We start from the raw sequence: 20811 nt of genomic DNA, 5'->3' as shown, positions 1-20811 counted from the left end.
GCTGTCCGTCATGCTTCCCGGCTCGTCTGTACGTGATAGCCAGTTACCCTGGATGCAGACATTTAGAAGCACTCTTCAAAGGGAGTTAGTTGATGAGTGTCACGATGCGAGGTTATTCCTAATAGGCATATCCATCACTGTCGATCATTTGGAGACGGACATATCGAAACAAAAGGATAGATAATGGTGCTCATATCTCTCTTAGCTGACGGTGTCGTGCTGCGCCATATGTCAAGAAACGAGTTTCTTCAGAAATCCCAATGCCTTCTTCGCTTCGATTCGCGGTGGAGATTTGTTTTGCTTGTTCTTGTCATTGTCCTCCTCTCCTGCAATTCTAACAGGCACCGCCGGTTGGAGTGACAGATATTCTTCGAGGAGTGGGTTGTTGGAATACGCATGACATTGTCTTCCGCCATGACCAATTCGAGGCAAAACTTGATCTTGACGTGATCCGTCTGGCAGATCCCTGGAGTACGCGACGTTCCTCATGGTTGAGGAGACAAAATTCGAGCTATAAGCTTCATTGCTGTTTGATGGCTGCTCGTTTGTGCTGTACTCGACGAACACCTGAGTCTTTTGTATGACTCCTACCTTTCTTTTCTCTTCGTTGACCGATGCACCTTTCTCCTCGTCCGCGGGCGGTTCATACCACAAAGCCAAGTTACCCAGAAGCTCAAAAATGCCTGCAGTTTCAGGAACGACATCGACATCAAGCATGAAGATCTCCTCGCCTAGTAGTCTGGCCTTTGAGACTTCGACGATCACCTTTCTCTCACCTTCCAAGCTCGCAAAAGTCTTCATCGTATGTTTTCCTCTCATCGCACGTGGTACACCTTCGCGTCGAGTATGCATTCCAATCTGACAGCCACATTCTATCTTCCAATCAGCGAAGTCTTTCTCACTGGATTTGATACAGATCAGGACGGAGAAACTCGCAGTTGTTGGACTGGTAAAGAAAAGGACGGCATTGACTATAGGAGCTTGCAGGAAGTCTTCTGTACGACTCCATCTGTCTCTAGGACTGACAGCTTTGAGCTTAAATCCAGACTGTGGATGTGGCTTCTGTCTTATGAAAATACCATGTCGCGATAGTACACCACTCGACAACGCAAGTGAGATCCTTTTGCGCACGTAAATTGTGCGAAGCTTGGCCTTGCGTTCTTGCTCTCCCGATGCCTGAACAAGCATCTTTTGCTGACGACATCTCGCAAAATGTGGTTCATCAACGCTCCCTATAGGCCTTAGGAGGACACCAAGCTTTCCTGAAGATCCCTCAACCTGGTTTGAATCAGATCGATAATTCTTCCACTCACCACTCGATCCCCCACGCACACAAGCTAGAAGTGCCAATGATAGCCCTGTGGCGTCCACTGTCACCATAGGCAATTCCATCCGTAGTCCTTCATTGGTCATGGTGTAAGTCGAGACAACGCGAGGGTCGCGATATGGTAGGAACTTTGCTGACCGCGCAAACTGAGCCGGCGAAGAGGCCAGAAGGCCACTCATAGAGTAGACACCATGCTGAACAACATCCTCTTCGTATTCAGGTAAGCAGTCGTCCCACGCAAACAATGTCTGGTCACTTGAGTCCTTCATGATCTCTTCTTGTAGGCGAAGGAACGCTCGAGCACCCTCACCATACAGTAGTGGCATATTAACCTCAAAAAGCCCAAGAAGACAATATGCGATGTCCTCTTGTCGTGTTGTCTGGCGTCTCGAGGCCCAACTCATGCGCTGTGCCACACCTATGGTCCGCACTGGTCGCTCTCCCTTCAGTACCATCTGGTCAATCCCAGTCACTTCAGACAGTTCAGGTGCACGTTTGGTTTTGTCGAACACGTATACCCAATCGTTATCAAAAAACTGAACTGATTTCGGCGCAATCAACTCCTGCAACGTCCAGCCTCTCGTGAACCATCTACTGCTTTGCCAACCTCCCGCATGCGCTTGAGCAGCAGCAGATATCTCGTTCGTTTCGGTCTCTACCACTGAATAGTCGGCGATATAGACTAAGCATACCTTCGCAAGTTCATACCATCGATACATTGAGTTAATAGCTTCACTCAACTCTGCACTGCTGGTCTTATCGATACAGCAAGTATCAACCCAGCCATATCTCATATCTTCCTTTAGCACTTGCTTACAGAAGCCGACGATCTTCGCGAAGCCGTCCTTGCTTCTAGCGTCGCTACCATCTCGCATGTCCTGGTAGGTAACCTCGCCATCGCCCCAGGTATGTGAAAGAATGGCGTATGCTGGTGTCTTCTTGATGTCGTAGAACTCTTCGAACACAAACGTGTCTTCATCCTCGATACGCAGTAGCCGCATATTTGGTTCTCAGCCAAAGTCAGTATCATCGTCACGAATCAAGTGGTGCTGTCAGTTGTGGCCATCACGCCTGCTATGGTCGACTTGAGCCAACCAGAAACCTGATCTGTGAGAAGAAACTGCATTGGGATCTTAGAGATCACTGTAAGCTTCAAAGACGTGCTGCTTCGGGTACCCAAGGTGTTCTGGATCTACCAGCCCAGTGTCAAGCGAGAAAGCGGGCCTGTAGCCAATAAGAAGGTGCAGAGCCAAGGTCCAGGTGAGCGAAAATGAGACATCTTCCGCGAAAGCACAAAAGTCATTCGGAGTTTCGAGCTCCTAAGATCTCCAAAGTCTGGTGAGAAGGAGTTTGTGTTGCCAAAAGCTGAAAGCCGAAGAGCCATGAGTCTATATGGTACATATGTGATCTTCAGTACTACACCGCGAACTGTTCCGCTGCTTCAAGACGCGGAAGTTCGGACTTTCGTGTCGCGTCCGAAAATCCACCCGTACTGCGTTTGCGCAAGCACGCATACACGGCAGAGGGATTTGCGTGGGGTATCGCTGCCGAAGCTTTCGATTTTGCAAGATGCAATAGACGGCAGCATTACCTCTTTAAGCCTTTGAATGTCTCAACGCCCCAATAAGACCAGAACATGGTTCTCGTAGTCTGATTGCTCTGCCTGAAGCACAGGATATAGTCTGGCGTCTCAATGTCCCTAGAAATCGAAGAGTGATATCTTGCCTGGTCATTCAACTTACGACGCGATGGAGCTGGATCCTCCAGTACCGAAGTACAATAACGGCGATCAGTTGAGCTTTGCTTACCCTTCAGTACGTGATAGGTGGCCAGCAATCATAACGCAAATCATAGACGACGTCCACCGAACCATTTCAGATTTGCACTCAGAGCACAATGATCGACTATCAGAAGGCAAGACTATTGTCAGGGAACTTGCCTCGTTGAAGTATGAGATGCAACACAACCGTGTGTTGACACCACTCGAAGATGACGGTTTCGAGGACATCAGGCTATACAACGATGAGCTGCAGCAACGCACGGCAGCAGATTTAGATGGGCCGAAAGGTGAGGTGCCCAAGTGGCACAATGTGGAATGGCTCTTCTCCGAGTGCTACATGTACCGACGTGTCTATACCTTCTTCTCGAAGACGACCCACTGGAAGGACTATGACTATTTTCAGCGCCAGAAGATCAGTACTTTCCGTTCTTCGAGACCAGCTGTGCTTGAACTTTGTGCAAAGTACAAAGAGATTATAACGAACATCAAACAGAACGATCAGGTTGTGAAGGATGTCCAAGATCCACAGAGGATTGCGGCAGCAGAAAAGTTGTTGTTTGTCGAAATGGCAGAGATCTGTCTATGGGGCAATGCAACCGATTTGAGTTTACTTACCAATATGACATACGAAGATATTCAGAAATTGCAGGGCAGCAACGCTCGAAAAGAAAGTGAGAAGAACATTCTCGCCAACGATCTGTCAGATGCCTTCGCAATCCTCAACAAGGCCAAGCAGGTCGAGCAGAGAAGAAGAGTAGACATTGTGCTTGACAATGCTGGATTCGAGCTGTTCGTTGATCTTGTGCTTGCTGGATACCTGCTAGCGACAGGTCTAGCAACAGAAGTCGTGTTGCATCCCAAGAGCTTACCCTGGTTCGTCAGCGATGTCCTTCCTAACGACTTCTCTGCTCTTCTGAACGCCATGCAAGATCCTAAGGCCTTTTACGAGGTTAACATTGACGGCAAAGATCCAGTACCATTGTCGGACCAGGAAGCAGCGCACATTCAGTTCTTGTTTGAGCACTGGAGTGAACTACATACAGACGGGAAGATCGTATTACGCCCAAATCGCTTCTGGACTCAGGCAGGTTCTTTCTGGAGGATGCCTAAGCTTGCGCCGGAGCTCTTCCAGGATCTCAAAGAGAGTGAACTGGTAGTCTTCAAAGGTGACTTGAACTACCGAAAAGTGGTTGGTGATGTGAGTACACACATTTTCAATTTAGCGGTAGTGTGAGACTTACTGACTCGACTTTAGGCTGCTTGGGATCCGACTACACCTATAGAGACGGCTGCAGGTCCACTAGGAAAGTCATCTGGACTTCGGTTACTTGCACTGCGTACATGCAAAGGCGATACAGTTGTCGGCCTGCCGAAAGGCAAAGACGAAGAACTGCGACAAGAACAAGGTGGACAACCTGAGGCTCGAAAATGGGCCTGGAAGGGCAAATGGGCTGTTGTAGAGCTCAGCGATGGTAAAGCTTCGTGATTGCAGGTAATTTTGCCGCAAGTGTACGTTCATACATTCAGATAGACGACAAAACCTCCTATAGATGATAGATATCATGAATGGTAATCGCAGAGTGTACTAGCGCTCGTTTACAGGTACTACAGCCCCTTTTCAGGTCCCCTCGAGTTACCGAAACAGCGGATAGCGTTCTGGAAAAGATTGCCGTGCCTGCTCCCTATTCATCTCCACTCGATCAAGTCGTTTCTTTGACTGACTCGCACGTAGCGTTAAAGACCATTTCCTTTTGTGTATGCGACAGCGACGATGGAAGATTTATAGCATAGCATATCTTCAAGACACCATACTCTTCAACGCCTTCCCCTACGCCAGTTGTCAAACTTCTCACCAGTCAGTGATCGAAGCGCATCCGTTCTGAGCCAGCGACAGCAACCCCAGATACACGTACTACTACCATTGCGGTCAACAATACGGCTGCTCCTTGTTGATATACCTCAGCATAGACTTCTCTGGTCGACTTTGTGTTTGGTTTCTGCAAGATGGCGGATGCAAGGCCCCAGCACAGACAACAGCCGTCTGTATCGTTATTCACCACTTTCATTCGCTGGCTGCAGCTCAAGAATTACCAATATGAAGTGACGTTTTCATTATACATGCTTACATCCACTGAGAAGTGGGTATTCAGTACGTTACATTGAGTACCGCTTCCCTGTACCATCACTGACAAAGTTGTTACAGACTCAATTCTAATCATCCTCACATCTCTCCTCGTCACAGCCGCCTACCTTTACCTCCCTGCGCACCTTTTTGTCATCTATAGCCGCGTGTGGTATTATATCTCGGGCGAGTATACCTTCGCAAGACCCAGTAATATGGCAGGCAACCTCGGCAGTGCGCTCAAGGCCACAAAAGAAGTTCTGGTGTCCCACACTGTCAACTCTGTCATAGCCAGTCAGACGACTGGGAGCGCTGCGGCTAAAGTCACGGCTGAGACGCTCAGGAACGAATTGTGACCAAGCTTCTGTGGACTTTGAATATTCAAGAGTCTCATAAGACTCGTTCTCAAAACCAGGCTTTGTATGGAATATTTGTGGGACAGATCTGTTCCGATAGCGTGGAGTTGGCGGCGTCCAATTTTGTAACACTCGGCCACATTTCTAGACTTGCAAGACCGAGCATTATCGAGCTGGATTAGGGAGCGACGCAGAGCGCTTGGTTCGATACAGGGAGAGGCGTTCGAGGGTACGGTCGAAAGTAGCGGTCAATAGAGTGTGGCTGCGTAATAACCACCGCGTATGACTTGTTCAATGTCTTCTTGTGACTGCTTCTGTTCGACAGCGATTTCGACCGAGTAGAACTCCAGGTCTTTAGGTTCCTAGACGGTCATTGCAGGCTCTTCTGGTACATCACTCATCATATACCCGTAATATACAGTCTATCTTTCTCTCCCACATCTTTGCTTCCGCGTTATACTCGTCCCTGCGTTTCTAACGGTTCCTCCTCTTTACTGCTCGTTCGACTAAAGGCATCCCGAGCCTGGAGCAAAGCCTCCCTAGTCTGCAACTCTTTCCTCCTCCTCATCTCCCGCTGTATCCTTTCCACTTCCGCCTTAATCTCCTCTTTCTCGTACGGGATCTTGTGTGACTGTTCTTGCGTAGGCCAGAATCCCTCGACGCTGAAGCGGTTCTCAAGGTTGGTTCCGAAATAGTACATCCAACCTATGGGGAACATTAGGTACATGCCGAACTATTTGGGATTAGTATTTCAGCTATAAAAAAGCAAAGATGGCGACGACTGACTTTGAGGATTTCGAGGTTTGCGCCGCGGAGAGGCCGCAGGACGCGGTTTACGCTGCTGAGCATGGTCGGAGATGGTTGTTCTGGTGATTGGCAAGGTTGCAGTTGCTGGGAGAAATGAAGAGGTTGCTTTGTGTCTGCGTAGAGCTGTCCTGGACGTGGTCTGATAGTAAGATATCGTTGGCTGATGACTGCTTGACTTGCGACTTTGAGATCTGGATCGCCACAATATTTTCTGGGGCCACCTTCACAAGCCACAGATCGTGGCGTCCGATCGACTATGATTGGGATCTTCCTCAGGCACCCAAGTAGATACCGAGGCAAGAGAAGAGTTGCACTCCGCAAAAGTACTCTCAATATCTTGGGAAGCCGGAGAAGTTGATATGGTTCAAGTAGTACACTTCACATTCTGTATTCTGTTCTTATACATTCACGAACTGTAGCCTTTCCTGTCTCCATCGTCCAGAAGTATACCCTACACAAGCAGTCCAAAATGTCAGGCCCGTCGGACAAGGAGCTTCAAAATGAGGTTACCTTGACCTACAAAGGTCGAGTAGCCATCATCACCTTCGACCGGACCAAGAAGCTCAATGCCATGACCCAACAGCACTACTACCGCATCTCCTGCCTCCTTCGCGAAGTAGCTCTCCGCGACGAAGTGGTCATCACCGTCCTCACAGGCACGGGCCGCTTCTTCTCAGCCGGAGCAGACGTCGGCTCAGCCAGACCACCCGTCGATCCAAACACACAGAACAGCACAGACGCCGACAAGACACGCAGAGATATCATGTCCGGTTTCGTTGCGAATAACTTGGATCTCACCAGGAGCGTCTACATGCATCCGAAGATTCTGGTTGCGGCACTGAACGGTCCGGCTGTGGGCATCAGTGCGGCGTTGTTGGGATTTTGTGACTTTATCTATGCGGCGCCACATACTTATTTCTTGACTCCGTTTTCCTCGCTCGGTCTCGTGGCCGAGGGAGGGGCGAGTTATGGCTTGGTTCAGCGTATGGGTATCAGTACTGCTAATGAGGCATTGATGATGTCTCGCAAGATTTCTTGTGAGAAGCTTGTGCACTGCGGGTTCGTGAACAAGGTCTTTCAGGGCAAGGATCAGAATGACAGCGAAGGGTTCTTGAAACAGGTACTTGATGAGCTGGATGACAAGCTGGGAAGTCATCTGAACTCGGAGAGTCTTTTGGGCATTAAGAAATTGGTTAGAGCGCCGTATGAGGAGGCCTTGGAGGCACAGGGTGTCAGGGAAGTCATGGCAGGTATGAGTGTGTTCCTCAAGGGTGCTCCTCAGGAGGAGTTCAGAAAGCTTGCCAGTGGTGAGAAGAGACATAAGTTGTGAGTCTTTGCAAATACTGTAAGCGGTCACATCACGTCGGTATGTGAACTTTGTGGTCTTGGACTAGTCAATTCCCTGCTGCACATGTGATAAGAAAAGATGCCAAATGGGCCGGAAGTCCTATGAATAAATTGGACATCCTTGAGGTCAGCCTCATTTGTCTGAGAACGAGTCATTCCGCTGTGTTGTCTCTGAAGCAGAATCTTTCTGCCCACCCACAAAGTGACAATGCCTGGACTCAATGTTCCAGTTGTGGTTGCATCAACTCGTATATTCTTGCGATCGACCATTTCGCCTCATGTCGTCCGTCCAAACTCTCGACAGTAACGAAGAACTAGTTCACTCATGCTTGTGTCTTTCGTGCCTTTGCACCTCTTGTCTTCTTCTCTGGAGCATCTGCCTTCGCTCTCTGCGAATCGAGAACAGCACTGGCTCTCTGGATAGCATACAGGTTCAAGTCGCTTCGGTATGATTTCTGTCCAACATTGTCGGAGATAGCCTTGTAGACCCTGTACCGGCGTCAATACACCACCCTCTGATTCCTGATCTTCTGCGCAACTTACTTCTGGTTTGATCGGCCGGACTTGAATTTGTGTGTATTCAGGCTCTTAGCTGGAGTATTAGACTTTCCCTCCTTCTTGGTCGAGAAAGAGACACCCTTCTCGCCTGATGGCTGAACAGAGACAGCCTTGCTGTTCACAAAACCGGCATGTGTTCGAGAGTGCTTGTTAAGGAGGTTGAAGGGGTCCCTGGAGAAATAGGCACCGCCTCCGGTCTTTCGCTTGATCAGATAGGCATTGTTGCTTCCTATGGATGTGTTAGATACTCGGCTCTAATTTCAGCGAGAAACTGGTCGCAACATACTGACAACTTGCCAGAGGAGGTCATCGGAGACGTTGGTGGGTTGCGACATGGTGATAAACGGATGTGATGCTACCTAGACACTGTATCGTAGAGCCTCGTGTTTCTTTACGAAAAGTACCAGCGTGGGATCGATGTGCCAAGATTGCGATCGTGCCTGAGTGCCTGACACGCTTTGGGCAGGTACGACTACGGGTGCGCATTGAGGCTGAGCGATCGGCATCATTCGTAAGCGAGAACGATTCCGCGACCTTCCTGTCTTCATGAGCTGCTGCCTTGCACTCGCAGCGACAACGTCCACATATCGCATGCAAACCGCCATACAACCAAGGCTATCGAGCCTTTGCACTTGGGACAAGTGCCATTCCTTTCGTCCGTGCTAATTTGTCATCGACATTGCCCAGAATAACCGGCAACGATGTATATGCTCTTTGGTGTCTTTCTCCTCTCTATGGTCATTGGGACTGGTGAGTTTCACTCAAGTCATACGTCCCAGACGCTCGGCTAATCCCTATCGACAGGTCTTTACTTAACGCGCACTACCTGGACTCCTTACCTTCCAGACCGTCTCCAAGATCTCATCTACAGTACCTATACGCGTCTGCCCACGACCAGCACCTTTATGAACGACGTAGAATCCGGTTTCCAGTCCTCAAACTTCAATCTCGCTGAGAACATTGGTGAAGGCGACTCAAGATCCGGCCTGGATCAGAAGGGCAAGCAGGAAGTATACAGGATCATGAAGAGCCATGGTGTTGGGTTTGACGAGGCACGAGCACTATGGACGCAGAGAAGTTTCAGGAAGGCAGGAATCGGAGCTGACGGGCTGCCGAATGATCCTAAGCTTGTTACCTTTGGGAAAAGATGAGGAGTTCAAACATGACAAGGATACGTCTAGACTAATTTACTGTTCGGAGTGCATGTATTACCTTAAAGTTCAATATTGCTACTCCTGCTATCTAGCCACTCGTCAAGTTCCTGGAAAGGTCGCCTTGAGCTCCCGTTTCCGGAGGTTTAAGATCACCTATTTGGTTGCGTTTCTCTCGTCCTTGCACGGTCTGACCTTTGAAGAAGGACAGTTAGCCATGCGTTTCGAGCTATTGCGCTTTGCAGAAGGCAATTTCTGAGCTTAAGTTGCCTTGCATGCTACAGATGCGTACTGATTGAGACGGAGCTGGCATTCTCGAGGCAGTGTTTCGACTATAATGCCACCTGCAAGGCGCCTGGTTATGCTATTCTCAATGCGTTCCAGGCGCACAATATCCCAAGAGCCTGCAATGATGCGCGCCAGGCTTTGCGCGTAGGCTGAGTCATCTTCTTATACGTACGCCTTGCTCTTGAAGAAGCCGCTACAGCAGCACATGCCAGGAAGTCTTGTTACAAAGAAATGCTGAAACTCAAGTTGCATTAGGCAATATCATCATTGTAACTCGTTCGAGGAGAGCTTGGACCAGTTGTGAACATCAGCTAGTTCAAGATGGACCATCGAGTTCCTGCTGCTCCTCCTGGTGGTACTCAAGGACTTTGGGTCAAGCTCATGTATGGTGCCAGCACAATACAATCCACCCTCCTCATCATCTGTAACAGTAGCTCATCCGCGCGTCCAACACCGATAGATGAAGTCAAAGTTGCCACCGATGCAAACGCTTTACTGCAGTACCACTTGGTACATGCTCAATAGTGTGTATTTGTGCCAATATTCATACATCATAACATCGTGAATAACTGAAAGTTGCTTTTTTTCAATAAACGAGAACGCTGAAATTCAGAGATGAGGTGCTCAGTCATGCTTCATTGGCTGCTTGGGCTGAGCCAACTTTTACACCCTTAAGCACGATGCTGAGATTGTGCTACATCGTATTCATTCAATGGTTGGCTCTTGACTTGAAGTCCATATGGACCCTAATATCGAGGGGGTTGTCGAATTCTTTTGTGACACAGGTTGTGCTAGCCTTGATTTATAGTTGACTTGCACGGGTGATTGTCTAGTCTTGTAGTTGAACATCTACTCAGTACATCAGCAACGTGGCTCACGTACCAGTAGTTGGTATTTGCACTCACATTGCAGTCTCTGCACCTTCCTCCAACGATATCACAGCGACCACGGCATCCCCTGGGGAAGTTGCTGCAAGAGAACATTGTGCTTGACAATTGGGTCGACTGACAACTGATAGACTGAGATGGTGGCTTCTGCAAAGTGGTCGTAGTTGGTTTGTTCGCACGGAGCTGACCGGTAGTTGTGTCTTGGTTTTGGATCCCCTGGCTTTGTTCGTGGCAGACAATGGGTGTGAGGTCGCCGTTCAGGATCGTCGATACTTTGAAGATTAGGTCTGAAAGGAGTCTCACGATGTAAGTTGACTAGTTCGAGGATGAGGCTCTGCAACAATCATATGACGATATATGTGGTATGACCTGATATTATAACGACGTTGGTTGCAGTATTGTTGATATTGGTTCGTCGTTGCGATCTAGTGGGAGTGCAGTAGTCTCGGGTATAGTCGCGATCTGTAGAGTAGTGTTAAGCAGGGTATAGATCGATTCTTGAATGATCGATGAGGCTCAAAGTGGGCAAGGGGTCAGTGCAAAGAGTATGAAGAATTCTTGGAATGGGAGGGCCGGATACCTTTTCATACACGAGAGCTTTGATATTGTCCCTTCTCAGCATCCGGGCTGGAGCACTGGTGACTGTGCTGACTGGATCTGTGCTCGAACTCACTAGTTCTCAACGATGATCGATCCTTTCGTACACGAGTCGCACGCTGCCCAGTGCTACGGCAAGAGGAAACATTAGCACGCAAAGGAGATCCGACATGCTTCCTACCCTGCTGCCTTACGTGCCCGCTGAGCAGGTATGGGCAGAGCTTAATTCAGGCTTCACTTGATTCGACTAGCTCGAAGATAGAAGCCGATGCAGCAGATCTTCAGGACAGCATGTTCGTCCAATCAAAAGACAAAACATCGACCTCAATAGAGTTGCAGGCTATATTTTTGAGCTAAAACTAGCAGCAACTGCTGCAGAGTGACTTACAGGATGTGCCTGTTGGAGTGGCTCAGACGACAAGGAGGTCACCTGGTCGTTGAGAAAGTGCACTTGGCGATGGTACATGCCATGTCACAAACAGTAGCGCCTCATAAGATTTTAAGGCATCCTACAAACGAGGCCGTTTCGACTGCTGCGGCAGCACTATTGCGCATACATCTCGTGTGCGGCATTCGTCTGCAACAGCTTCTACTACCGAAAGCCGAAATATTGAGCCACATCAGCTACAGGTTGTGAGAGCGCACGGCAGCACACAAAACCCGCACATGTGTAGGTTCCGAAGCTGTGACAACGACATTTCGATAGCGCCCTGTATCATCGCCGATGCTCTACCACCATCGCCGATACAGATGGAGAAGAGCCTCAAAGAGGAGCAAAAAGCTGTGCAAGTCATATTCGTTCGATATCCCAACAGGGTCGCGCCTAGTTCATACAGTCGTAAACACTTAGAACCACGTATCAGCTGCTGTATTGTGTCTGCTTGCAGCATGAAAATTGGTTCTCGTACAACGCGTGTCCAAGGTATCTTCACGGTCGCGATGACTTCTAGCTTGGGAAGAAGAGCCAGGCAACCTTTCTGCACCTCATCCTGTTTGATGAGATTACAATCTTTTCCCTCCCCTTGCAGTAACGATAATGACACGATTACACACGTCAACTGTTGCATCGGCTTGAGCCTCATTTATGTTTCCTACACTGGCTCCGCTATCGTTCTGGAAAACACCTGGAATAGTAACCTAAAAGCCAAGCTTTGCGATCTTCGATCCGCCCACCCGTACTGTGAACTATTAATCGTTCAATGTTTACATTTAGGTAACTTTCCGACGATCATCTTGCCTGCCAAATTTTTGTGTTTACAGCACCTCGAAAATTATCATATGCCGTCCAATCTTGTGTCTTTGTGACCTCTGCCGGTGTAGTACGGCAATGCTCCTTTCGTATCGCCTCAAAGTGCGTGGAAGATCATTTGGTGATCTGCTGCAAGCTGTTGAGAGACTTCACAACCAGTCTGGCAGTTCAGTAAAAATACTGTCCAAAATAATGCACGAGATCATTCATACTGACCAAGCAGATCTTATCAGTCACGTACAACGCTTGTTCAAATGCAGTGACGATAGAAGTATGACTACAACATCACTCCCACCGTTTATCAAGCAGCAATATCGTTCTGACATATGCAATGCCGTGAGATTGTTTTGCAAAGTGCTTACCATTCATACACCCCATCCTTATGCACGAATTTCCCAACGTCGGCGTCTCTCTTTCCTTCAACAATACTCAGTATAGTCTCACCAGAGACCAGGGGACTTCCTGCATATCCACCTGCATTTCTTGCCTCCTCGGATGTTCCTCGCAGATTGGATACGACAAGTCCAGGACACATAGCGAACACCTTCAACTTTCCATCCATCTGTTTTGCTTCCTGAATTACCCACATATCCAAAGCCGCTTTGCTCATGCGATATGGGACATAATCAATTGCGTAGTCCTTATGTTTCTTGTCACTAGCGATGCTCAGCGAACCCAGACCACTGGAGACATAAATTGAACGTGGATCCTGGGATTTCAAGAGAAGAGGCTTGAATGCCTCTGACACCAATACTGGACCCGTGGCGTTGGTCAGAAAGGTACTTTGCAAGGTTTCTTGGTTCATTTCGTTGAAACCTCTGCCGGCGTTGTTGACAAGCACATCAAGACGGCCAAATTTCTGTTGAACCTCGTTCGCCGCTCTGCTGATTAATTCGGGGTCGTTGACGTCTAACTGAATTGAGGACAGCTCGCCCTTTATGTCTGGCATCGATCTGACTTCTTCCAAAACCTTCTCTCCGTTCTCGATATTCCTGCTTGCCATTATGACATGGTACTTGTCTGAGGCACTTGCTATAACACCTGATGTGGCCAAGCCAATGCCGGAATTTGCGCCTAGAAGACTTTTAATCCTGCAGTACATCCATCTTTGAGAAGACTTACCTGTGATCAGGACGATCGTGGAAGAGGCTGCCATACTATTCTACCCTGGTGATGTGATACGAACCAATGAGCTGATACACACCTTCTTCGCTTTCGAAGCCACATTTTTCTTGTTCCTTCGTGTACATATATACTGATTACCAGACTGTGGAAGTTCTGAGTAACTCACTTGGAGAGACTAGGTGGTCAGTATACAACAGCTAACGGAGTTAGGCAATAGCCGCGACAACCTCGGAGATAAACACATTCACATTACTACGTCTAGTAACTCTACAGCCGAAGTATATCGTCAAGTCATGGATTTGGAGATATAAATCACACCGAGTATCATGAATGTTGTTCCGAACAGTAGCGCGTTGCCCTCCCAAGTTAAGCCAAGATATGCGATGAGCCCGACGGCAATTTCTTTGCGTCGCGCTGCACTGCGTCTTCTTTGATGGTTTAGATCGAAAACAATGGGCGTCTCTTTCGAAAACTTTGAGCCGGAAACTGGTTGCAAAGGTATAGCGGCGGATAGCACGACTGGTCTGTGGTCTGAGGTCCTGAAAATTGGTAATGCTGAATACTTGCCAGCCTGCACCGGTAAGGTAGACGTGGCGGGGAACAAGATGCGATCACACCAGCTAGGCCATCGATGGTCCGACCACTGCCACGATTTTGAGTCTTCATCCAAAATAATCGGCTTGTCAGCAATCGTGCGGTATTTGTATGTAGGCGGAAACTGAATGCGTTGTTCTTTCAGTCCGTGCAGTGTTTTGCCGGCTTGCAATTGCTGCGTTAGTTGATCTTTCTCAAGTAAATGGCTGAAATGCTTAGGGCTTTCGGTGTTTTTGCTCGGCTGTGGGAAACACTCAGAGTCATTCTTCATAGGCCCAGATATGGCAGTGCGGTAATTCAAGTCGCCACTGACAAACAGGTAAGAATCATCTGCATAAATACCCTGGTGTACGGAGTCGTGGCTGTGATCTTCTGAAGAGCTGCCACTCAGTAAGGGAACTTCTGCTTCCGAGTTTGTCGAATTTTGCCCTTCGTGTGTAATCTGCTGTGAGAAAACAAGTCCTTGCACAATATCTTTATAGTCCTGGTCTCTTCGTTCCATTTTCTCCTCAAATGCAGCAAGATGGGTACTGACAAAGGTTGTGTACAGGATACCTTCAGAACGTGGAACTTTCCAACCAGCTCGAACACCGATAGCACCTTTATTAGCCATCTCAGATACTCCAACTCCAACTTCTGCCGTACTTAGTGTATGCACATTGTCAGCGAGCTCCGCGCGTACAAACACCATAAGTGCTGTAAGACCACAATTGCGTGTAATGATATTAACGTATTCAACTTCATCGTTGTTGTCTTGTGTATGCGCGAATGTCGTCGCCAATTGAATTACCTGCCTGAAGCGATCGAAGTAAGGCTTCACTAGGTTTCCACCCAGGAAAGCATGGCTCAGTGGCGCTATCTCTTGTAGGTTGAGAACAATCACATCAGGAAGTGAAGGCTCGGACGAAGTAGGATCTTGCCATCCATCCAATATGTGCTGACCAAAAACGTCAGGTTCGACCAATGTTCGACCACAATTGAAAGTGAGCAGGTAGAGCTTGAGATGAGCCATGGTTCTTTGATTGATGAAGCTCAATACTACCTCTCGCTGAAGACTGAAGCAATCATCCTGGCATAGTATATGGCCTGCTACGAATGGTCCAAAATAAGGATAGGACGAGGCTTATCGAATGGAATACTACAGCACAGTGAAGGGATAGACAATACGATGTAAAGTCTCTACAGTACTTGGCAAGTACGGGATGCTGAATTGTACAGTCGCGCACTTTCTCTGACTCGTCGTAGAAGAATGAAAGAAGGACCAACACCTCGCAAGCCACGATCAGAGCGAGCTGCAGGTGAATCGCGGCCATGGAGTACATCACGTAAGCAAGAAACCGTTACGCAGATGCAAATCGACCGTCGTCCACAGTCGTTATGCGAATCACAGTTAGCATAGTGAAAATCTTTGTCCAGTGCTCTTACTCTTTTGAGTCAATTGCTATCGATACAGTGCGTGCCGTAGCTCAGGCATTACTGTCTTTCAAGGCAAACACACAATTCAAACACGCTGTCCATCCCCAAAGGACAAGTCTTCCAGCCGCGTTGGGCAAGGGTCATGAGGTTTCGTATGGTCAACCCGTTCATTACTGCTAATCGAACTTTTGGCCACGTATGAAGTAGGACATGACGAAGTGAATAGCATCTTAGGGTTACTGTTGGGATTCATAATGTAATATAAGTCTGTCGAGATGCAGATGGATGTCGATATTTATTGGCGGCGTCAAAGTTGCGAGGCGGGCGACACTAAAGGTCAGATGTGTTAGACACCTGGAGAACGACACAACATCTTTAGATTTATAGACCGTGAGCAATATGCCAGCTTCGAAGGACAAAGCACACAACGGCGGAAGTGACAATTGCGACCATGAATACTGGCAGTTGCGTGAGCAAGAAGCAACACAACCAGCAGCGCAAGTGTTCAAATGCGGAGTGAGGCAAGACGGAGTCCACCAATTCCCAATAAAGCTAGCGTTTATGCAGAAGGCTGCGCTTGCCATAAAATAAATCGACCCCTACGACTGCCTCTTCTTTTCGATTTTATTCAACCATACCAATTCCGCCTTCAGATCAGTGATCACAACTTCAAAGTCTCAATTCTTAAACCGGGCACGCTTCCCTCAATATTCCCAAGGCAGCCTCTACGCTACCTGAGTCATTAACACAAGTCCGCTCAATACTTGTCCTCAGCCACAATGTCTTCTGCCGTTGACAATCTCGCTGATAACCTGCAAAAGGCCAGCATCGATGACCAAAACGTAGCAACTGACGCAGCCACTGCCAGTGCTGCTGAAGGTCGTCGTCTGTACATTGGGAATCTTGCCTACGCGACTACCGAGGAGGAACTCAAGCAGTTCTTCTCTGGCTATGATGTGTAAGTCTCGCAAGTGTAACCTCAATTACATCTTGCTAACCTGTCGTGCTACAGCGAATCTACCTCAATTCCTGTCAACCCACGAACCAACCGTCCTGTCGGCTATGCTTTCGTTGATCTAAAGCAAGCTGATGACGCTCAAAAGGCCATTGAAAACCTCTCTGGCAAGGAGATCCTCGAGCGAAAGGTTTCTGTACAACTGGCTCGCAAACCAGATGCCGAGGCTCCCAAGACTGAAGATGGTCAAACCGCTCAGCGAAAGCGATCTTCTGGTCGAGGCCGTGGTGGTCGTGGCCGAGGACGAGGTGGCCGTGCCGCTGGTGGCCGAACCAAATCTGCCGATGCTACCGAGACTGCTGATGCTACTCCTGCTGAAACCGAGGTCCTCCCTTTGACCGACAAGACCAACGAAGCCAACCAGGGTGAAGTTGCTACTGATGGTAAGACCCGACAGCCACGTCAACCAAAGCAGCGAGGTCCTCCTGAAGACGGCATTCCTTCGTCTACCAAGGTCATGGTTGCCAACCTTCCATATGACCTGACCGAGGAAAAGGTATGTGTAGACTATAGCTCTACTTCCTGCACATTGCTAACAAACCTTTGTAGCTCAAGGAACTCTTCGCTGAATTCAACCCTGTCTCTGCTAAGATTGCCCTTCGACCTATCCCACGATTCATGATCAAGAAGCTTCAAGCTCGAAATGAACCACGAAAGGGCCGTGGCTTCGGATTCGTCAACTTCGAATCTGAGGCTCAGCAACAGAAGGCCGTTTCCGAGATGAATGGCAAGCAGATCGAAGGCCGGGAGATCGCAGTCAAGGTTGCCATCGATAGCCCAGGCAAAGAGGATGGTGCTGAGCACGTTGAGGATGGCACCAATGGTACCACCGAAGAGGTTGCTGCTGCCTAAGCAAGTCGAAGGCACACAACACGGAGTTCACGATATCCTCTTTTAGCAAGCATGTATCATGAAGAAACGATGACATTTCTCGAGAATGTCAGGGATCTTCAGCTTTTGGCAGATACACAAGCTACGGCTGAAATATCGAATGGTCAATAGGTTGACGACATCAACCGTGACAGTATTGCTAGCCTGTCTACTACGAGGGCTGTATTATTAGGAGACAATACATTAATCTGTCCTATAACCCTATCTTTGTCGCGTCTTTGCGTGGTTCCTTAACTCCCCAAGCGAACTCTTGTAGTCTCCATGACCCCTAAACTTCTGCATACGCAAATCGCTCCTAACATTTTGTTGCTAGACATCGCCAGATCTGCTGACAAGCAGCGCCTAGAACAAAATAGCTGAGGTTACTCGGACTGGGCAGCATCCCCGTCATAACCCTAAATTCACAGTCAATCCCAGAACAATCTCAATCACTAATCTCCTAGCTGTCAAGATTCACTCCCAGCCCAACCACCAGTTCAAAACTCAATCTGCGTACTGACTGAATCGAGCTGATGGATTTCAGTGACAATCCCTATCCACTCATTCCATCACAAGAACACTAGTATATCCACGTACTATGTGTCCATTTCTTTTCTTGTCAGGCAGCTTGGGGTCTATACTTGTCTGAAACGCTGGTGAAGGCTCATGGGCTCCGAAGGATAGATGATTGTCAAAGGAGGTGTTCCATTTGGGAGAAAGTGTGGGGAGGTTGTCGTTTCTGCAAACCTGGTGAGTAAGAGAGCAGATCCTCCTTTATGGTATGGATTAGGATCGGCGAGTTGAAGAGATATCCATTAGGCTTACAATCGTGGCAGGTTCGATGACTATGGTGGGACTTGAGCGATTGAGGTGGTGGGTTGAGGTATCAACTGCTTGGTTATCGATCCGTTGATGGAATGCTTCTATGAGATGTTGAGAAGTGCGATAGACACCCGAAGTGTCAGTGGGGTCGTTTTCATATCCCTCGTACTAGCAGCTGTTGCTATGCCATGTGTCGCATATACAACATCTTCAAAGCCTGGACAGCTCAGATAATCCTGCCTCCGAGGTATCATTCATGACAAAGGTTTATCGCCGCAGTTTCTGAAAATGCTCCTCAAGCTGCAGCGTTGCTTTGTTTTCGTGTTTTACTTGTCCATCAAAGGCTTCATTCATCCTCTTCGCTCACTCCTACTCACCTCCCTCGGCATCGTCCAATTATTAACACCCCACCACCACTTCCTAACCTTCGCCCCCAAACTCTCCCCAGCAAACTTACTCCCCCGATTCCAATACCTCCACCCCGATATCAGCAAATGATATCCAATCCCCTGCACCAGCGGCAACAGCACCTGATCCCTTATCGTGATATAAGCCACTTGCGCATTCGTTTCAGCATTCTTGATACTCGCGAGATACGTCTGTTCGAATCTCAGATCTGGAAGTGGTAATTGGCCGGTTCGAGCGCGTGGTGGTCGTGGCGTGGGACGGATGATGTCTGAAGGGATGGTGGATGTAGTTGAGGTGTTGGTGGAGGAGTCGTGGTCGTCTTCGAGGTCTTCGTCATGGTGTATGACTTCCGCAGGGAATTTTTCGGATGCTGCGGTAGATGGGTTTAGGTCGTGCTCGATGGAGGGGTTGTGTTCGATGTGTGCGGATTGGACTATTGAGGCCAGTTCGGAGGCCATGGTTGTGGTTTGAGGTGAGGAAGGGAAGGAGAAGGTGGTCAAGGTTCAGTTGTGGTTGCCGTGTAGTGGTTAAGGTGCTACTATAGAGTCTTGAAATTTCATGTGCGCCGCCTTCGAATATTGCTGTAATCTGAACAATAGGCGTGTATTCAGCACTGGTAGTCGATGCTTGCGAGCAGTGGACGTTCGGTCAGTAAAGCTCGATGAGCAACCAATCAAAGCGGCCACTTTGCGGCGACGAATCCGCAGGGATCTGCCACAAGTTGACCTCATCAGCGAAACCAAAGAGTCTGCCCCACGTCCAAATCCAGAGTAAAATCTTGAGCAGTAATTGTAAAATCTACAGGTTGTAATTGCAGTTTGCTCTACCACTCTGAAGACACGGAACGAAATCAAAAGTATCTCAAAGATCATATTGCACAACCGCAACCATGGCAAGCACGCAAAGTTACCCGTTGCTCTGCTTAGAGAATCCTCTCCTTGGTACGTTAATTCTGACATTCACACCAGGGCAGAGTCACAGTTAAAGTGATGCATGCTAACAGCTATGGCGGTCAGATATCCAAGGAGAAGGAAGTCACGAGATGATCGAGAAGTACGGCATGAAACTCAACGACACAGTCCTTGCAGAGCCACACCAACTGGGTCTCTACGACGATTTGATCAACAACCACAACGCAAAATTGATCGCAGGTGGAGGCGCGCAGAACACGGCACGAGGGGCACAATATATGCTGCCAGAGAAGAGCGTCTGGTATGTAGGATGTGTTGGTGACGATGAGTACGCAAACATCTTGAGGGAGGCTTGCAAAAAAGAAGGTATGTGATAATAGTATTCTAAAGAGTGACATTAGTTGGTTAACACGTTTCGTGTGAAGGTGTCCACGTCGAGTATCGAGTTGATTCAACCCACAAGACTGGTCGCTGTGGTGTAATCATCACTGATCATCATCGAACAATGTGTACAGATCTGGCTGCGGCCAATGAGTACAAGCTCGAACATCTGAAGCAACCTCACATCTGGTCCATGGTTGAGGCGAGCAAGGTGTACTATGTCGGGGGATACCATTTGACCGTATGTGTGCCTGCTGCCATGGCTCTAGCTGAACACGCAGCTGCCAACAACAAGCCTTTCATGCTGGGTCTTGCTGCTGGCTTCATTCCACAATTCTTCAAGGATCAGCTTGCGCAGATCTTGCCATACTGTGACTACCTGTTTGGTAACGAGAACGAGGCTCAAACCTGGGCGACCACCAATGGTCATGCAGCTGATACCAGCATTCCTGAAATTGCAAAGCTTCTCGCCAACGTTGAAAAGGTCAACAAGCAAAGACCAAGGACTGTGATCATTACACAAGGCACCAATCCAACAATAGTCGCTGTGACTGGCGAAAATGAGGTTCGATCCTATCCAGTCCTGGCAATAGACAACAACCTGATCTGCGACACAACTGGTGCGGGTGATGCTTATGCTGCTGGTTTTGTCGCTGGTGTGGTGTCGGGCGACGACATTGAAACCTCAGTCAAAAAGGGACAGTGGTTGGCTAAGCTGAGTATTCAAGAACTCGGTCCTTCATATCCGTTCCCAAAGAAGACTTACGGTGAGGATGAGCAATAGATGTGGTAAGGCTTTT

At 48.4% G+C, this 20811-nt stretch overlaps 11 protein-coding genes across 11 annotated transcripts; 5 read left to right on the top strand and 6 right to left on the bottom strand.

Annotated features, from left to right (window-relative positions):
* Window positions 1-231: 231 nt before the first annotated feature.
* Window positions 232-2328, bottom strand: LTR64_007241 (uncharacterized protein; the record flags this gene model as incomplete). The annotated part of the gene is made up of 1 exon (XM_064901564.1): window positions 232-2328. One exon carries the CDS (start codon window positions 2326-2328, stop codon window positions 232-234), a length of 2097 nt encoding a protein of 698 aa, XP_064752640.1.
* Window positions 2329-3075: 747 nt separating this feature from the next.
* On the top strand, window positions 3076-4593 carry HRT2 (Hairy/enhancer-of-split with YRPW motif protein 2; the record flags this gene model as incomplete). The annotated part of the gene is made up of 2 exons (XM_064901563.1): window positions 3076-4305; window positions 4363-4593. The coding sequence occupies 2 exons, from the start codon at window positions 3076-3078 to the stop codon at window positions 4591-4593; spliced, it is 1461 nt and encodes a 486-aa protein (XP_064752639.1).
* Window positions 4594-6039: 1446 nt separating this feature from the next.
* On the bottom strand, window positions 6040-6434 carry LTR64_007239 (uncharacterized protein; the record flags this gene model as incomplete). Its single annotated transcript, XM_064901562.1, has 2 exons — window positions 6040-6318; window positions 6372-6434. The coding sequence occupies 2 exons, from the start codon at window positions 6432-6434 to the stop codon at window positions 6040-6042; spliced, it is 342 nt and encodes a 113-aa protein (XP_064752638.1).
* Window positions 6435-6861: 427 nt separating this feature from the next.
* ECI1 (dodecenoyl-CoA isomerase) lies at window positions 6862-8057 on the top strand (the record flags this gene model as incomplete). The annotated part of the gene is made up of 2 exons (XM_064901561.1): window positions 6862-7718; window positions 7787-8057. 2 exons carry the CDS (start codon window positions 6862-6864, stop codon window positions 8055-8057), a joined length of 1128 nt encoding a protein of 375 aa, XP_064752637.1.
* A 5-nt stretch (window positions 8058-8062) lies between these two features.
* LTR64_007237 (uncharacterized protein) lies at window positions 8063-8632 on the bottom strand (the record flags this gene model as incomplete). Its single annotated transcript, XM_064901560.1, has 3 exons — window positions 8063-8228; window positions 8283-8526; window positions 8584-8632. 3 exons carry the CDS (start codon window positions 8630-8632, stop codon window positions 8063-8065), a joined length of 459 nt encoding a protein of 152 aa, XP_064752636.1.
* Window positions 8633-8998: 366 nt separating this feature from the next.
* Window positions 8999-9448, top strand: LTR64_007236 (uncharacterized protein; the record flags this gene model as incomplete). The annotated part of the gene is made up of 2 exons (XM_064901559.1): window positions 8999-9047; window positions 9102-9448. 2 exons carry the CDS (start codon window positions 8999-9001, stop codon window positions 9446-9448), a joined length of 396 nt encoding a protein of 131 aa, XP_064752635.1.
* A 3379-nt stretch (window positions 9449-12827) lies between these two features.
* LTR64_007235 (uncharacterized protein) lies at window positions 12828-13625 on the bottom strand (the record flags this gene model as incomplete). Its single annotated transcript, XM_064901558.1, has 2 exons — window positions 12828-13543; window positions 13592-13625. The coding sequence occupies 2 exons, from the start codon at window positions 13623-13625 to the stop codon at window positions 12828-12830; spliced, it is 750 nt and encodes a 249-aa protein (XP_064752634.1).
* A 255-nt stretch (window positions 13626-13880) lies between these two features.
* On the bottom strand, window positions 13881-15200 carry LTR64_007234 (uncharacterized protein; the record flags this gene model as incomplete). The annotated part of the gene is made up of 1 exon (XM_064901557.1): window positions 13881-15200. The coding sequence occupies one exon, from the start codon at window positions 15198-15200 to the stop codon at window positions 13881-13883; it is 1320 nt and encodes a 439-aa protein (XP_064752633.1).
* Window positions 15201-16383: 1183 nt separating this feature from the next.
* LTR64_007233 (uncharacterized protein) lies at window positions 16384-17471 on the top strand (the record flags this gene model as incomplete). Its single annotated transcript, XM_064901556.1, has 3 exons — window positions 16384-16562; window positions 16617-17115; window positions 17169-17471. 3 exons carry the CDS (start codon window positions 16384-16386, stop codon window positions 17469-17471), a joined length of 981 nt encoding a protein of 326 aa, XP_064752632.1.
* Window positions 17472-18661: 1190 nt separating this feature from the next.
* Window positions 18662-19177, bottom strand: LTR64_007232 (uncharacterized protein; the record flags this gene model as incomplete). Its single annotated transcript, XM_064901555.1, has 1 exon — window positions 18662-19177. The coding sequence occupies one exon, from the start codon at window positions 19175-19177 to the stop codon at window positions 18662-18664; it is 516 nt and encodes a 171-aa protein (XP_064752631.1).
* A 431-nt stretch (window positions 19178-19608) lies between these two features.
* Window positions 19609-20795, top strand: ADO1 (adenosine kinase; the record flags this gene model as incomplete). Its single annotated transcript, XM_064901554.1, has 3 exons — window positions 19609-19660; window positions 19736-19996; window positions 20056-20795. 3 exons carry the CDS (start codon window positions 19609-19611, stop codon window positions 20793-20795), a joined length of 1053 nt encoding a protein of 350 aa, XP_064752630.1.
* Between the last annotated feature and the right edge of the window lie 16 nt (window positions 20796-20811).

Source organism: Lithohypha guttulata (assembly GCF_036872675.1).
Source record: "Lithohypha guttulata strain CCFEE 5908 chromosome Unknown scaffold_5, whole genome shotgun sequence".
Taxonomy (NCBI): Eukaryota; Fungi; Ascomycota; class Eurotiomycetes; order Chaetothyriales; family Trichomeriaceae; genus Lithohypha; species Lithohypha guttulata.
The sequence above is the reverse complement of the archived record's forward strand: the minus strand, read 5'-3'. Positions and strand labels throughout refer to the sequence as shown.